The sequence below is a fragment of the Athene noctua genome, chromosome 13, assembly GCF_965140245.1.
Source record: "Athene noctua chromosome 13, bAthNoc1.hap1.1, whole genome shotgun sequence".
Lineage (NCBI taxonomy): Eukaryota > Metazoa > Chordata > Aves > Strigiformes > Strigidae > Athene > Athene noctua.
The window spans coordinates 1076656-1094228 of record NC_134049.1 but is presented as its reverse complement, the minus strand read 5'-3'; the positions used below and the strand labels follow the sequence as shown (position 1 = coordinate 1094228).

Below are 17573 nucleotides of genomic sequence, written 5' to 3'. Positions count from 1 at the left end.
CAAGTATTGTCTTAGGGGGAAAAGGTTTTAAAAAACCCCAGAACAACAAGTACAAGCAGAGAGTCTAATAGGCAGCTACCTATGTGGGAGCTTTTTTTTTTTTGGCCTCCATTTGCAAATTTTTGTTTCTGTGTTCAGCGGATCTAATTTCTTTTTTGTTTCATTTCAGCATAAAAATAAACCACATGTGGTGACCTTAGCTAGGAGCCACTCCGTTTCCTCGGCAGCTGCTGCCGCACGCGGCTTGTCTGACAGACGGGGCTGGGTCATGGGTACCAGAGGACACGCTTGTGGTCATAACCAAGTTGTAAATGTCACTAAGATTGTTTCTGAATGCCTATCACATGTGTATCGCCGATTCTGAAGTAGATAAAGTCAGCCAAAGATGCATTTGGGAGTTGGGACTCCCAGAAGATTACTTTTAAAGGCGAGTAGCAGCAAGAGTTGTGACATGCATCCGTAAGCAGCAGTAGTGATGTGACAGTTATTTAGCCCTCAGTTACTAGCCCTTTGGTAGAACTGACAGCACGCCTGCAAAGGTAGTGAGGCCTGTTTCAGCCCCATTAATGTTGTCTTGAATGGGAGCCTGCGGTCTGGAAAAATGATAAATGTTCAGTGATTGATGATTTTATAGTCCCAGGGCGCTTGGGATGGTTTCTGGCAGCGGTGAACAATTCCCACCCCCCACACACCCCCTAATTAGGCCTGAGCTTTAGGTTTCTCTTTACCAGTTCACCAGACTCAGAGAAGTAAGTGGGAATTGTAAGATAAGGTTTACGTGTTTTTCAAAACTTTGTCTACCAAGGAGGCGCAATTCTGAGTGTGAGGTCTGTGATGTTTTGGTACGGAATGAGTGATTCAGCACACATCTGATCAGTCTGAATGGCAAATACCATATTCATACCTTTATATGGAAAAGCTGAAAGCATCTTGAAATGTAGAAACGATAATTTGAAGTAATTGGGGTAATTAATATATGTGCATCCTACGGCCTCTGTTTTGTGTCTCTGCACCTTTGACACAAGCTTTCAATCAGCCAGTGTTTCCTGACCTGCGTAAGGGTCACCCCAAACCTGCCAAGTGGGCTGTACCAGTGCTAGAAAAAGCCCAAAACAGTGTTTCAGTTTGAGTGCTTGTTTGCAAATCATGTGACAAAGTTGTTTGTTTAATCGCTGTTTGGAAGTAAACCTTTTGTCAGCGACCCGCCTGCTCAGTAATGCGATAGTGTCAACACGCTTATTAATCTGGAGCAGCAAGAGCCGGCTGCAAGGGGAAATGGAATTTCTTCTCATTTGCACTAACGCTTTTTCCTAATGTCAGTGGCTCTTCCTGACCTCCTTACTGTGTTGTTTTATTAATGCAAACAGAAACCTTAGGAAAAAAAACAACCCAGAAAACAGTTGTTAGTTCTTCAGACTAATTCTACTCTCTCAGTGGTTTGACTCCGCACTAAGAGGATTCAAATATCAAAATATCTCGGTATTATTCAAGTTTTAGAAATATTGCCCGTGAGGACACAGCTTAAGAATTAAGTGGTTTCTTTTTGATGGGGGAGAAAGTAAATCGTGGTCAGGGAGTAATTTCTGTGAGATAGACCCAAAAGCCAACTTTTGTGATTAATGACCAATTGTGACTCTGCACGTTTAATTAGGAAAGTGTCATTACACTCAATTAGCTGGGCTGGCAAATAATCTGTTTAATACTCTGGTCTTTTTTTCTCTAGGGTTTTGCAGACAGTCCTCATTACAGTGATCACTTGAATGACAGTCGATTAGGACCCCATGAAGGATTGTCCCCGACACCTTTCATGAACTCAAATCTGATGGGTAAGTAGGTAATTCTTTACGAGTATCCCCTCAAAGCCTCTTTGGTCAGAAAGAGACATTTTTCATTCCCTTGTCTAGGCCTGACATGCCAAGCATCTGGAAGTTGCTCTGTTTCTCATAGCAACAGTGACTTTTCCATTGAGATCTTTTTATGTTGGGTGAATTCCTCATAAAGGCCGTTGTCCAGGACTTGTTAGAAGAAGGAATCACCTAGATTTTCTCAAGTTGATCTAGAAAGCTGATATATTTTGATTTTATTTTTACTTTTAAAGCTGAATTTTCCATAACTTTTGCAGAGAAGACATCTACAACAATTTTTAATTTGCTCATTAAAAGACCCTTTTTTTTTTTTACTAACGCTATTCATTCCTGAACTATGTACCAGTGTACTTCAGGCTTTTCTTTAGTCAATAATTTGATGCTTGCCTCTAATTTTCTAATTTCTTTGGTATGTGTTGTATTAGAAATGTTGTAATTTGTAAGAAATAGATGCAAACTCCTATTTTGCTAGGCAAATGCTACTGCTTCCAGACCTGTTGGTGTCCAACATTTTCTGCTTTTGAAACTGGAAAAACAAGCAAGCAAAATGTGTATTACATTGTGGGCTTAGGTATTGAAAGCTTTTTCCTCACTGCCTGCACTTCTGTGTTACCTGGAACATGTTAATGTATTGGTGGCATTGTTTGAACCTCATCCCTATTCCAGTTTGCAGCATGAAAATGTTGATTTCAGAACATTTATTGTTTGTCAATATATGGCCTTGGCTCAAATTTTTTTTCTGGTGTCTTAAATTTAGGGATGACTCTGAGTGTTTGTTTGGAATTTGTATATTTGACGTTGTTTCACTTGGATATTCTGTGTCTTGTAGACATGACCTATTTTGTGATCTCAGTATTGTCCTTTTAAGACATAGCCATGGTAATCTAAGTGGATTACCTAAATCCAAATCCTGGTGGTCTGCAATTTCTTTTGGAAATCTTTCTACTTTGCTCAGTCTTTGTTTACAGTTTTAATTTTCTCTGAAACAGAAGCAGACAAAGCACAGCTATTGCTGAAAACAGAATTTCTTTTAAACCTACATATATGAACCTACAAATACACAATTTTAAAATGACTGTCTCTGTAGTCTGTTTAGAGAGAGTACTTGTCGGTTGGTCAATGGTACTTACATCTGCAGACAGTAAAGCTAAAATGTAGTTTCACTTAGTTATTTTGATAAAGCAAAGTAGAGCTTTTTCCCAATACTGTTTCAAATATGTTGTCTTTTTTTTTTAAATACAGGAGACTAAGACAAATTACTTTAACTGATTTTCCAGTATTTTGATTGGTAGCACATATGGAATGACTCTAGGCTTTGTAGCTGATACTGATTTTATTTTACAAAAATACATAGCCAAGTTTGATTATCTTTTCAAAAATGTGTACTACCAAAGGCAAACTATTTGCTTATTCTGAGGCATCCAATTTCTGAACAATATATGCCTTTAAATACATGAAGAAAATAATTAGTGCAACTGTATCTTCTTAGTTTTTCAGTGTTACTGAAGAGATGGCTAGGTGATTGCATTAGATGTACTAGAATTACATCATTAATACAGATTTGAGAAGTCTCCATTGAGATTGTTTTGTGGAAAGAATAATGAACTGCAAGATGTGTGTGTGTCAGTCACCCAAAGCGACTGTGAACTGAAATAGTTTTGTATGGCTTTATGGCTGACAGTTCTTAGGGATTTTATATGGCTGGAGCAATAGTACTTCATCTCCTTTTATATACAGCAGAGGACTATAGAAAGCTTTCAGTATATATCTCTAAGAAATGTATACGTCAAAATGCTCTAAGTATGCTTTAAAAAGTATTCCACCTGTGGTTTTTGGCTTGTCATAACAAAAAAATTACATTCATTTTACTTATGTTACAGTATAAGATGCAGCTTTGTATATCATATTTTCACATTGTGGATTTTTGCAGCGTATCTTAAGTTGATGCTGAAAGTTTGGAGAGAGAGGAATGATAAAAACTACGTAAAACCACTGAGGAGTAGGAGTTTCCGATGTAGTGCCACTATCTGTGTTTATGGTTTTTCTTGTATTATTAAAAAGAAAAATGAGATTTCTTCCTAAGATTTTGAGACCAAAGAAAGTTATGTGGCTTGTTAATAGTAAATTATGGATATGTTCCTATCAACAGGATGAAAACATCTATTTTATTAGTTACTGTAGGTTAATGCATTGATTGATTATTCTGTGATTGTCAGGGGTTAAAATGGAAGCTAAGAACATGAACTTGATGAGCTTACGGGAAATATCTCAGCAGGCTAATAGGAATGGTGGAGTGTCTGGAGTTCCACGCTGGAGATCTAAGAAACACATCCCTTCCCAACACTTTATCATGACTGAAATACATCTGTGAAATAGTTAAAAACTATTAAAAAAAGAAAAACCAACAACAACATATTTCACCATTGCTGTCAACACTTAAGAGCACCATTAAAAGAAAGAATTGTGTGTCAAGGGGATGTTGTTATTTTGTGTATTATGCTCAGCCGTAAGCATATTTGCCTGAAGAGATAGTGGATTATAAAGTGCCACTGTCTTTCATGATGGAGCTCTCAAACATTTTAATGATCTTGTACATTGCAAAAGAGAGAAATTTCGTCTAACAAGAGTTGATAATGATTCAATAATGAACAATTTGCCACAGAAAGATGCATTTCCATATTCATTTAGATATTTTTTGAAGTGTTTTGCAGAGGAAGTAAAGCTATTATGTTGGATTGGTTAGTGTTCTTCACTAACAAATTCCAGAATTATCCTGTTGATTTGTTAGTATAAAAAAAGAAGGGCCCTTGCTTGTATTTTAAGTAAAGCCACTGAATCCTCTTGGCACTGGCATAGTCTGTTGGTATCCATAGAGATATGTAGAAAATCAGGCTAAGATATATTGGTGGTATTGTGGCTCCATTTAGACTTGATAATCTTTGCTTATTCAACACTTTCTGTTTTAATTACATTCTAGAAAACTATTCACAAGGATACGAGATTCTTTTCTCTGTAATTATGCTGCCTTTTAGTACCCTGCACTTGCAAGTTGAGGTCAGTTTTTGCTGGGACCCTTCAGGTATGTGGTATCGTACCTCTGTTGTGCCGTTCCCTGGACTTTATTCTATTGAGCTTTTCTACTGCTGCTTACCAGGAAGAAAGCAAGCAGATCATTCTGAACATGGCTCAGAGGGGGTTTGTGGGTTCCCCATGAAAACTTGAAGTCGGTGACTTCATTGGTGTGTCTGTCTTTCCACAAGAGGCAGAAGGGATCAAGGCAAAACTTTTGTGCTCCATGTTCACCGTCTGTGTGCTACGCAGTGCCGCAAGCTTGTACGTGATAAGAAGTCATTAACAAATTCAGTCGAGATGGTGGTGGCCATGTTGAAATCGGTCCCTTGAAGTTGAAAGAGATCATTTTTCCAGGTTTTCTTTCCAAGTATACTTGCTTGTTTTCTCATTATTTCTTTAACTAGTTCCTTTGCAGTTTAACTGGGTTCAATTTTGGAGCTCTAGGTGTTCCTCGGCTAGCTACAGGGCTTGAAGACTTGTCAACCAAGATAACTGGAAACTGCCATAATTGGCAACTCTGAATGTGTGGGAATGGAGGATTTTAGATATTTGCATCTTCCTGCCCTCCCCTGCTCACTGGCTCTGGCAGAGCAGCTGCAGGGTTGGAGTTACTAGTTCATTTCAGATCATCTGTTGGTGCTGTAACACTCCCCTCTGTTAGAATCTGAGTGAAGTGGTGACCCTGCTCCTCTTCTCAACAACTGCCTTCTGCTTCACGCTAGGTGTGGCCGTTGTATTTTCTTAGAGCAGCATTCAGAGTGGGGGGGACCGCACAATGCAGGGAAGTCAAGATACACATCAGGCAGGATTTACGGGGGAGGGAGTAGAAGCTTGTTACAGTAATTAGAGCTATAGATATTTCAGACTGTTAATCAAAATGTACTGCGAATATAAAGGGTAAGCCTGATACTTGTCCTGATTGAACTAAATAGGTGGAAGAACCAACCATAGTACTCTCTAATGGAAGCAGAGAAACATGTATCGGGGTTTTTTGCAGCGTGGCTTCCTTCGATGTTGGTTGTACTTGATGTGCTTGAATCACTTGCGTGGTTTGTCATCAGGCTTCACAAAACAGGGTTTGCAAGTAAATTACATATACACCATTTACTTTATCCTCTATTTATTAGTGTTTAACTGTCTTGCACCAGTGTGGCAGGTGGTTAATAGGTATATGCTGGGTAGAAACTGCTGCGTGGAGAGAAGGGCAGAGGGAGCACAGAGGTGCTTGATGGGTTGAAGCCAAATTCCTTGAATTTTCAAACGTAGTCTTCCGAGTTACTGAGAAACTAAAGACTCATTTTTGTGGATTAATCGTATAAATGAGTGATCAATATCTGGATTGGGATGCCTTCTCATTTTAGTGTTATTGTTCACTTAATTGACTTGATTGTCTGTGTAGGTTTGTAAGACTGACTGGACTCGTGGCAGTGCATCTTTCAAACTAGTGAAATTGCTATGACTAATTTTTATTGTAAAATATATTTTTTGACTTTTAAGTGCTCCAGTTGGCTTGGATAGAGTGGTAAGTATTCTTAAAGGTTAACATTAGGGGCATTTTTTGAAGCAGCATGGTAAGTAGCTGAAGCCTCTGTAAGCTTTCCAGTATTGATACTGTTCCTGAACAGGTGATGTAAGCCTTTTAAACCTTAATTTGGGAAAGGTTATTATCAGTTAAAGGAGAGGCCTTTGAATTTTAAAATACAATTAAAAGAAGGCATGCGTGTAAATTGTTTCTCAGTTAAGAATTTCACTAACGTTCAGGAAAACTGTTGAGTTTTCTTCCTTGGTAGCCCTCCAGTAAAAGCATTTTGGAATCGGAGATAGAGCTTATTATCAAATGACTTCATGAAGTGAAGGCAATAGTAGGAAGCAAGCAAGGGTAAATAGTTATTAAAATGACAAATGTTAAGAATGATGCTGTTACAGTTTTTGCTAGGAATCTTGTTCTAATTACCTTTTAGGAAGGGAGAGGACAGATGCAAGTAGTGAGTTGGCAGACCTTGTATTTGTCCAAAATAATAGTTAGATTTCCTTAAATTGCCTTCTGTAGTCATTACTAATTTAACACGTGGAATAAAATAGGCATCACAATGGAAATGATCTCCAGAGACATGAGTAATGGCAAGATTGAGCTGAAATAATTTATACGCAGTTACATCGGTATTAACTTGGAGAATGGTGGCGACAGAATATTTCGTATCCCTCGGAGAATTCATGCGGAAGAAAGAGAACAATGTTAAAAGAAGAAAAGGACAAAATAGGGGCACAACAAAGATTGACAAGTGCCTCAGTTCATCTCATTTTACAGTAGTAGGGCAGTAAGTTGGAAGAAAATTATAAAAGGATATCTAGCTTGACATAGTGCATAATTAGCTAATATTAAAATGTTATTGTGGGCTAAGAGTTGAGAAAATTTTGTTAGTAAAGATGCAAGTAGAAGATGATCCACAGTTACAGTACTTGGGGGATACTGGTCTCCTGCTCTAAGACATGGGTCCACCCCAAGCCATATATAAACTCCCCATGCTGGAAAAGTTCCTTGAAATTAACTTTACAGTAACTGGCATCATGCAGTTCCACAGCATTACACTTAGGTTTTATCAAATCACGTATTGTTTTGATTATTAAACGTAAAAATATCAAGATGGGACTCATCTGTGTGTAACACACCGTGGCTGCTTTTCCCAAAGTAAGTGTTGCTATTGCTTCACTGCAGTAAAGCTTTCATGTTTTGTTGCTTGGGGTAGGCTTATGGTTTTTTAAAAAAAGTTTTTTCAAAATCATAGCATATAATTAATCTGGCAAATGGAAGATTTATGTTTAAATTTCCTTCCAAGAATATTTGTTTTCCTTCTGGGGCATGTCACTGGCCTTAACTGCTTGATTGACACTGGGCCTGTATGATTGGCTAAAAGCATCATGTGAATTTTGTAGTACTTCTGTTTTTATAGCGAGAATTTCAAACTCAGAGTAATGTTTTAAGCTAAACTTCCATGATTTCTTCCAGGTAATTATATGTATCATTTGCTTCATGCATGAATATATAAAATCCCCATAAATAAATTGAGGTCGCTTTGTTTTGTTGGGTTTTGTTTGGGGTTTTTCTTGCGCTGGTGGCGTGTTAAGTGCAGGCAGTGCCCTTGTGGTGGGCTGTTTGTGCCCCTGGCTGTGTCCCAGCCCTGGTGTGGCGAGTGGGGCAGGGGCAGGGGCAGGCTGTCCGCAGCCCTGTCTGTAAAGCCTTGGCCCTGCCGTGCTGCTCTGCAGGCTGAGGCTTCCTAGCGTTGGGATGTTTTGTATCTGTTGGTATGGTTTCAGATTTATCATCCCCCCCCCCAGGTATTACATTAAATAAATTCCACTCACACCAAAGAATTGCTCTCATCTGCTCTTCATTTTCCTTTTGTGAAAGCTAATAGGTTTCTGGGAAATTAAATTACACAGCCATTTAGTGACAGTGCTAAGTGCAGGGCATTTTTTTTACCCTTGGGTTTCTGCTCACAAGAGTGTGGTTAAGCTTAGTTTTCCCTTCTGTTTACAGTAATATTTCAATCAAATAGCTTTCCTAACAATTTTTAAATACAGTAATACCTCAAGGCTTTCTCCAGACGGAGCAGGGGGCTCACATCCTTGGTACCGTTGTGCTGTAGCAGGTGTCTGCTTGTGCTGGCTCCCCCCTGAGACTTTCCTCTCCTTCCCGGTAGCAGCTGTGGCAGAGGGGCCCTAACAGCCTCCTCAGGTGGTGCTCAGGTGTGGCTCTGCCAGGTAGGTGCGTGGTCACAGCGGCCTGTCCCCCGCGGCAGCTCCTGCCTTGGGCAGCCCCAGCGCAGGGGGGGGACAGGGGCAGGGGGGCACAGCAGCCGCCCCCCCCGTCAGTGATCCTCTTGCTTCCTGGCTGCGCCGAGTGCTGGGGCGCTTTGTCCTTAAGCAGTGCGGGCTCGTGGCAAACAAGAGAGCGAAGAGATCTGCTCCGAAAGATCTCTTGCGCTCTGTGGCTTGGTGCTGTAGTGGGAAGGCTGCTGGGGGTGTCCCCTGGATCCTCCCGGGGTGTGCGGGTGCTGGGGGGGGCCCGTCCTGCCGGCCCGCGGCAGCGGTGCTGCTCGCCCTGTGCACCAAGGGCGGGAGGAACGGCACCTGGTGTGGGTGGTGTGGGAGGAAGAGGGAATGCTGCCCTGTTCTAACAGGTCTCGCACTTAAACACACAATTTTTGTCGTGCTAAGTACTGCTGAATTGCCAGTCTGGGGATTTAAACATGCAAGTCTGTGGCTTTTTAAATTTTGAAATATTTTAGCTCTGATAAAATTTGTTCTGCAAAGCTTGATTTTTACTTAATGCAGTCTGATACATTTGAGTGTTGATTTATTCACAGTGTACTCTGCCTCTGAAAAGGGGAATAAATAGTAATCTGATGAAATTTTTAAGTCTTGCATTTCCTCTTTGTTATAACATGTCAGTTTAGCTGCTGTAGGGTATGTTTATCTGTTACAAGGCTCATCAGTGCATGAAATGCTGAAAGGGCATATTTCTCTCCTGTGGTTCCTGCCATCCCTGGGCACTTGTAGATGTGTTCCAGTGGATGGGATCAGCTGGGTGAAGCTGTAGGATTTTATATTTCAGTCTGTCTGAAGGCGCCAAGCTCCTTTCCAGGGAGAGGGGAGGAGGGGGTGATTCTTTCCCATCCTGGTGATGTAACTTCCCCAAGAGGCAGTTGCTTAGGGATCTACATAATAACTATTATCCTGTTCAAATAGGAGACTGTAGAAAGCTCACTGGTGATTAAAAGATAATTTTGTAATTTTTCATGGCTTGTCTTTGTTTTGCAATAAAGATGTTTGCTTATCGCCAGGTGCATAAAAATAATTTACTTAATCTCTATTTCATTCCGTTAATTTTTTTTTCATTCTTGTGTGCATGTAGCTGTAGCCTGTCAGTTGCTGGCAGTCCAGTGTTTAATAAATGCAGCAGCCTGTATCCAGTGATTAAATTCTGAACTGATCAACCAAAATGTTGTAACTAGGCTGCTTATGCCAAAACAAGTGGCTTTTGTGATTTGGGGCATTATAGTATTTGCATTAATATGATTTGAAGTTGTTAATAGTTTTCTTCAGAGACTGAGTTTTAGTGAGTCAAATGTTTGTTGCTGCTGGAAACCTGGCTTTGTTTGGATACAGGGGTATCTCAGAGGGGAAGGCAAAGCAGATGAAATTGAACAAGTGAGCCATTAAAAGATCTGATTTTATTTTTCAGGTGATTGAGGGTGTTGGATCTCTAATACTGTTGGGTTTGTGAGTTGGCTGAGTGGCCCCTGCATTTTCCCTAGAGCTGTAAGCTGCTGTGGGTATGCAGTGCTTCAGCTCTATAGTGGAGTAATGGAAACAGTATCACCAAAAGAAAAGAAAATGTTTTAATTTGATTGTGAAAATAATGTCTGAACACTTTCACTGCAGTCGAGTATTGCACCAAAGTTTTGTTTCTGAAAAGCAGGTGAAAGATTTTCATGCAACAGAAATGTGCGGAAGACCAGAGAAACTGCAGCTCAGTCTGTTAAGCAATGTTAAGCAATATCTTGCTTTATTTGCTGTCTTTTTACGCTTTTCTGAAGGCTAATGACACTCTGGCTTTCAGACAGGTGTTCAGCCTCTGTCACTCTAGCACATACACGTATATTGGGAAGTCAGCTGAAAATTCTGCAGTTATTTCTTAGACATTCAGATAAAGGGTCACTTTGAGAAGTAGAAACCTTGTTGTTGCTATGTGTGAAAACTTCACCAGGGTGGCATTTGGTGGAGGCAGGGTGCTGTTCAGGGATTTTTGGGTTTTTTTGGAAGATGCACAAGCAGGTCGGGCCCCATCTGAAGATGAAATAGAGAGCTGGTAGATCATTTCGGGTGGTGCTGTGTTACAGACAGGGTGAAGGAAGTTGACAGTATTTGGGATGGCTGCGACTGATCCCTTCAGTGGCAGCCTTACGTTCAGTGATAAAATAAAAAAGGTTCATTGACACGGGGAAGAAACCCAGCGATTACTACTGAGGTTGAGACTGATTTTTCAGCTTTTCCTAAAACTGCTGAGATCTGGCCATGAGCGTTAAAGGTCGCCAAGGGCACTAAAACATGTCATGTGCAAACCGACACTGGGGTTGTACAGAGCATGTGCCAAAGCAGTGCTGTTGTTGCAGTAACCGTAACAACATTTCAGTATCTTCCACAGCATCAGTCTGGCGCTTTAGGCACAAAGGCAGTACAAATAAGGCATCGTGCAACTTCTTCCTTTTATACAATGGGACACAGAAAGCAGAAGCTTGAGAGTAATGTGTGACTTGTTAACAGTCTTGTGAGATTCAGCACTGATCCTTGGGCTCTGCACTGAATACCCAAGTGCATGACCGTATCGTAAATAAATTCATATCATGTTTAAAAAAAGTGCAGAGATAGGAAATAGTGTACTTGTACACTCTTTATCAGGTACTGCAGTTTTAAGTATGTTTTCTGCATCGCAGGAGTAAAGTGAAGTTTGCCTTACTATTTTGCTGTGATAAATAACACTTCTGTTCCTGACTGGATTTATTTCTTTCCTGTGATATCATTTATTTATTTTACGTATTGCTTGTCCATTACAAACTGACACCTCAGATTTAAGGTATTTATATATTTATTTGGATTCTTGAGGTACTTTCCAACTTGAGCTACAGGCTGATTGATTTGCTTGGATAAAGATTGACAAAAATTAATTCCTTACAGAACCCTATTTCTTAAATATGCCTTACCTAGCTTAAGCCGTGTGGTCTTATGAGGAGTTTGAGGAAGCTCATGTGTGTTATGCTGTAGAAAGCATTTAGCACACCGTAATATTCTACCTATCAGTCAAAAATAAGAATTTTTTTTGCAGATTTATAAGTTATTTTTTCTTTAATGTTAGAGGAGATTTTGTTTCCATATAGGTGTGTTGAATTGTTATTATTCAGCTTCAAGTTTGAAAGATACTGAAATCAGCACAGATACCCAAGATCAGAAACTGAACTCTTGCTTATTTTTCCAGGATACAATTCTGTCTTACTTTGTACTTAGAGAAATATCATCCTTTTAGCTGATGTGAATTAAATCTTTCTTCTCCATGATAGGTGATGTGATATTTTTTCAGCAGTGCCATGTTCTGTGACGAAATATCTGCCAATATATTTTACAGTCACTGAAACAATTTTTCTTTACATCTTCTGGGATTGCTATTTTTAAGCTTAAGATAAATGTCACTAGCATCACTAGTGTTTAAAGTATTATTTTATAAATAACAAAGCTGAGAAATCCACATGCCACTTTTTATCAGGTGTCTAATCTGTTACTTTTGCGGGCTCTTCGGGCTGAGTGGTGGGAGCACGATCTGAAGTCAGTCCTTCGTGCAGTGCTCACTTACCGTGCTCGGCCGTGTCCTTGCCGAGCATACCGGGAGCTCGGGGGTTATTTTGTTTTGTTTGGTTACTGCGAGTGGTGGGAGGAGGAGCAACGATTGGCTTGTCTTTCTGGTGGTTGGCTGCGTTTCCTTTAATTTTTTTGTTCACTGCTTTTATTCATCAATGACAATTTATAAACAGTGCCTGTTTCACAATGATTTCAGCCTTGAGTGCCAAACAACTGTATGATTTTGTTCCTTTGTTTGACAGCTATCTGGCACTAGGCCTTGTGTACAATTGTAATGGATATTTTTGTCCAGTACATGTGTATATTCTTTATTGCACTTATATTTTTGCTATTACATTAGAAATGCACCTTCCTAGAAATGTGGTTCAAAAGGTACATGGTAAAAATTTTTTTGTAAAGCTGTTGAACTGAGAATAAACTTGTTCCTTCAGTATTTTGGAGCAGGGGGTAAAGGGAGAGGGGCCAGAAGAGAAATACTGCTGGTTTTTGTTGGTTCAGAGGCACAGTTGCAAACTATGAAAAGGAATATGGTTTGCTGGCAGAAGGAAGGAGCCCATGTGTTTCTCCAGTTGGTAACCATTTCATGTAGGGTAGTTTTGCTTACATATACACAGTAAACAGCGGGCTTTCAGCAATACCTTTACTCTGTTGTAAATATAAAGAACAATTTTCGTAATATAGAGGATTTTCTGTAGTGATTTATTTCATTTTACCTACCCAGAAGAAAATCCGGAGCACAAATGTCTTGAGCTCGAGATACTGACTTTAGCTGGCTCTTCAGTGCTTGGCTGACGTTCTGCAGGAGGAGGGAGGCGAGCTCCCTTGAGTTTGGGTTGTGTGCCTCCCCCTCTTCCCCCAGCACAGCCACAGCTTGGTCTCATGACAGAGACAGAGTGCAAATGCCAGTAAACTGATGTGAAATAAAACACCAAATTGAAAGGCAGTGATTCATCAGGAGAAAATGTATCCAGGCCCCAGTAACTTACTTTCTTCTTTCAACCTGTGCTCTAAAGCATTGTTATTCCCTTGCTGATCAATCTCAGCACGCCGTTCAACCGAAAGCTATGTTTTTGAAGCTGCCACTGTCCTCTGTCCGATCTCTCCTATTTTCTTGATAGTACTTCTACCTTGCTTTTTAGTTCATTAACGCAAGTAGTTACGTGTTGTTGGTCCAATTTATTTCCTTCAAAGATTGCCAAAATGTCAGAGGTAGAAAATGATGTAAACTTTAACTTACACTGAAATTGTCAACAGGCGTATCTGTCCTCACATCTATAGAGTGTAATTTTACTGTAGTGTTACTGTGTGGTTAAAATACCGTGTGTTTTTGTCCCTTGGGTGCACCCGTCTGGATCAGTACACTGTTCCACCTGAGCACTTCCATCAGGCTTGCACTCAGCTGCACTTTGGGATTTTTCCTGTCTTTACCTGGCTTGTCTGTCTTCCTTGGTCTGTTGGCTTTTTTGACTGTTTTAAGATAGGCCATTTTTTGTGGGTTTGTGCAGATGTGTTGCTCTTTGTAGTTATATTTCCTTTTTGTTTACTTCATCTCAAATATTAAAAAAAGAGTGTTAAATCTGATTATGCTCCGTTGTTAGAGTGTGATACTTAGTTGGCTGTAACACCTGACTCTTGAAACACAGAGCATATCACTCTTCACTTCCACTCTGGTTTTTTATGGTTCTTTCCCTGTGCCTGTTAGTGGCCAGTGCTATTGGTGCGATACCGCAGCACAGGAGTCTCTCTTCTGTTCCAACGTGGCTCTTTCTGCTTCTTTGTGAGACGTTTGTACATGTAGAACTGGTTCTTCTAAGTTTTCTTGAAGTGCAGACTCTGAGCAGAGGTGCTGTGTGGTACAGAAAGTATTCTCCTTCACAGGACGGATACCTGCGCATCACATTTGGAAGATCAAAACTGTTTGTTTTCAGATTGCAGTGGAGGTGTAGTAGAGCATTCTCTGATCCTCTGTTAGAAGAGCTAGAAGTTGTGGTGAACAGGCAAGGGGGTGATAAAAGCCACTATAGGAAAACACGTTTTAAAGTGGAAAAATAATAATTTATTGATGGCCAACTTCTAAAGAAACCTGCAAGGCTATGACTTAGTTACATGGGAGGAAGGAATATGATCTAGATGTTAAAACATCCTTCAGTTAGACTCTGAAAGAGCGAGTTTGAATGCAAAACCAGTGAAAACTTGCTTATTTCTATGTTAGGTCAACAGCATGGGTTCAGACAAGCTGAAGGGGAACTTCCTAGTTTTTCATGCAAAAAGCAAATTCACATACACGCTTTTAGTGCCCAGTATTTTGTTATTTAAAGCATGTCCTTTTTACTGAAGCTTCCGAGACGGGCGTGGATAGTTTTCAGAGTGCTTGATCCCTTGTAGCATGTACCATGCTGCTCAAGGCAAGAATCTTTAGATGTCACAGTCATCTTGCCACACATGATGAATCACTTTGCCTAAAGATTTTCTGCCCACAAAGCCTCTGGGGTGGCTTTGTCTCCCTAAGGATGTTCTGTTCAACTAGCCATCTGAGCTTACTCTGCTGTGACCAGTTCAGGAAAGTACTAAATCCAAACTCTTTCACATTTTATTTCTGCTTGTAAATAACAAAAGGGGTCATACAGTATAAATACATATGCAAAGGACACTGCTGACCAAAATCAGAAATAAGGCACAACAAGAACTAGTTGGGCTTTAAAAAGACAATATCACTTTAAACTTTTGTTTGAAGGGGTTTTTATTTTATTTAATTTGTTACAAGAATCATGTCAGGTGATTGTAAGTGCAGGATACTATCCAAATCGTGTTTTCCTGGGTTTTTTTGGTTTGTGTTTTTTTTTTTTTTTTCCCCTTCTCTATGGGTAATAAACCAGTGTGTGTAATGAGTTTCATAGCTGATTGTGTTTCTTTTTGGATACGTTCTTTGGTTGTATCAGCCTGTAAGACAGGATTAGTGGCAGCTGGTAATAAAACCTGAAGTTTCAAGATACTAAATAGATTATCTGGTCAACTGTCTCCTTTCAGGGGTCTGTGCGTTTGCCGTGGGGAGCCTGGGGGCCCCCCTACAAAGAACATGTAGAAAATATATCTTAACGTTTTTAGGCTTTAATGCAATTCATGCTTTTTTAAATAGTTGAAAATTTGTGGCAGGTAAACTTCAATTCCTATCCTGTTGTTCAGTGTTCATGGTCAGTGCTCTAAAATGATACGCATTGATCATTTTGTTGTGGCAAGATGCATCTTTCCCATTTTTGTGTATTTATAGTAGTATGTCAACAATAAGAGATAGGAAGTGACAAACTACAGAAAGTAAATTTTATTTTGAGCTTTCATTTTGGATTTTTTTTTTTCCTTCTTAATTATTGATACTCTTACCCTTCCTGCCCTTTGGTTTTGGCCTGTCTCTTTGGCAGTAGGTGTTCCGGTGTTCCCCCCTGCCGTGTGATCAGTGGAGTCCCCAGCTCCCTTTGTAGCCTGTTCGGTGTCTGCTGTCGTGAGGAAGAGGAGGTGGCCCTTCACCTTCTCTACTCCCTCCCCTGAGAAAATCCCCCTGTTCTCCATGGGCAGACTTTTGCAGTGATGTAAAAAGGGGGTGGAAATGTGACTGCGAATTACTAGATAAAATATGTCCATCCCTTGCATTTGCGCACAGACCACCTTTCATAACTTACGCTGCCTTTCTCCTCTTTGTCCTGTTGACCTTTTTCAAATAATTGCTTAAAGAAGCATTGTTGGGTGAGCTGCTCATTTATTTTCTGTTTTGGAAGACAAATCTAAATAAAAAATTGTCCACACACTGCCCTTTTTTCCCCCAAGGATACGGATTTTTTTTTTTCCCCTTAGAATAACTATCCATCTTGCAGAAAATATTTTCATTATCAAGAAAAGCCTTTAAATATAAAATAGCTCTAAGTAGTGTAGGCGTTCTCTCTATTTTAACTTTAAAATCCTTCTTTTTATTGACAATGTAAAAGATACCAATTTCTTAAGAACCAACTCAGTAACTACTATAAAAACAAAACCCAAAATGTCTCATACCTTTTTAAAAAAATTAAAAAACCCAAAACAAACCACCTCAGCCCCAGTACAACTCCAGCTCTTCTTTGCAATGAGACTTTTACTATTAGAAGATAAATTCTTGGTCCTTTTCCTGATTTTTTTTTTTTTGTTTGTTTGTTTGTCTCATTAGAAATTTTGGGTTTGTTAGGTTTTTTACATTTATGACTTTGACAGCTACTGGAAATTCTTAAATATATGCAGTGTGTGTCACGTTGGAAAAAATTGTATCAGAATGACCATTTTATTTAATACCTGAATGTATAGCATGATCAGTTATAAAAATGCTTACTTTGAAGTCAAAGCCAGTTACGCCAGCCCAAGGTTTAATACTCTTTTACAATGAATCCAGCTGTGAAGCCTGAATGGAAATCAGACAGCTTGATGCTGATTGTAAGGAATCCAGTTAGGCAAAAGGTAAAACGGATAGTTTTTGTTGACCCTGGATAAAGCTGAGTAACATCAGTATGGATGATGAGATAAAAGGGACCAGCTGATCAGTAGCTGGTATCTGTCTCTAAAGCATGCACTTTAGCTGGGTTTGTACGTTTCTACAGTAGTTACAGAACAGTCTTAGTAGTGTTACAGGTTTGCTTTGGATTTGAATGCTTGAAAGAATTGCATTTACTAAGGGAAGTACATACCTAGTTTTAGCTCTTTGCAGTTTGCAGTTTTATTTGTTGAGTGAGTTTTGTAAAGCTTTTTAAAATATTGAGCAAATGTGCATCTTTTGCTTCTTAGGATAACATTTGCCTTGACTGCATCTCATTTAACCATTTTTACTCAAGAAATCACAAAAACCCTTTGGTCTTAGCTGTCAACTGTCGTAAGTTCTGACACATTTTTACCTTTGTTTATTGTAAATACTAATTTTCTTGTATTTCTGATACTGTGAGGAGTACTTGCAGAAATCTATTTCGGGTTAACCTTGTGCCCAGCTAGCATTGTGCTAACAAGATGAGTTAATTCTTTCAACTTTCTTTCCTTGACTTCTAGCTCCCTCTTTCCAAACAGTGGTGCTTGTCTAATTTTTAGTGAATTAATAAATCAAAGCTGCTACTTACGAGATAATTTTTAGTAATTTATACACTATCTTCTTGTGCATTATATAGAATGTTTTATTGATGACTTTGCTTCTGTGTATTTTAGGGTAAGAGTTGTGGT

At 39.5% G+C, this 17573-nt stretch overlaps 1 protein-coding gene across 3 annotated transcripts in view; it reads left to right on the top strand.

The window, feature by feature from the left end:
* TCF12 (transcription factor 12) overlaps positions 1-17573 on the top strand; it is a 171180-nt gene that overhangs the window by 59817 nt on the left and 93790 nt on the right. For all 3 annotated transcript variants that reach the window (XM_074917466.1, XM_074917465.1, XM_074917464.1), the window contains exon 6: positions 1724-1826. In XM_074917466.1, coding sequence (XP_074773567.1) covers positions 1724-1826 — 103 coding nt within the window. The remainder of the gene's footprint in view (positions 1-1723; positions 1827-17573) is intronic.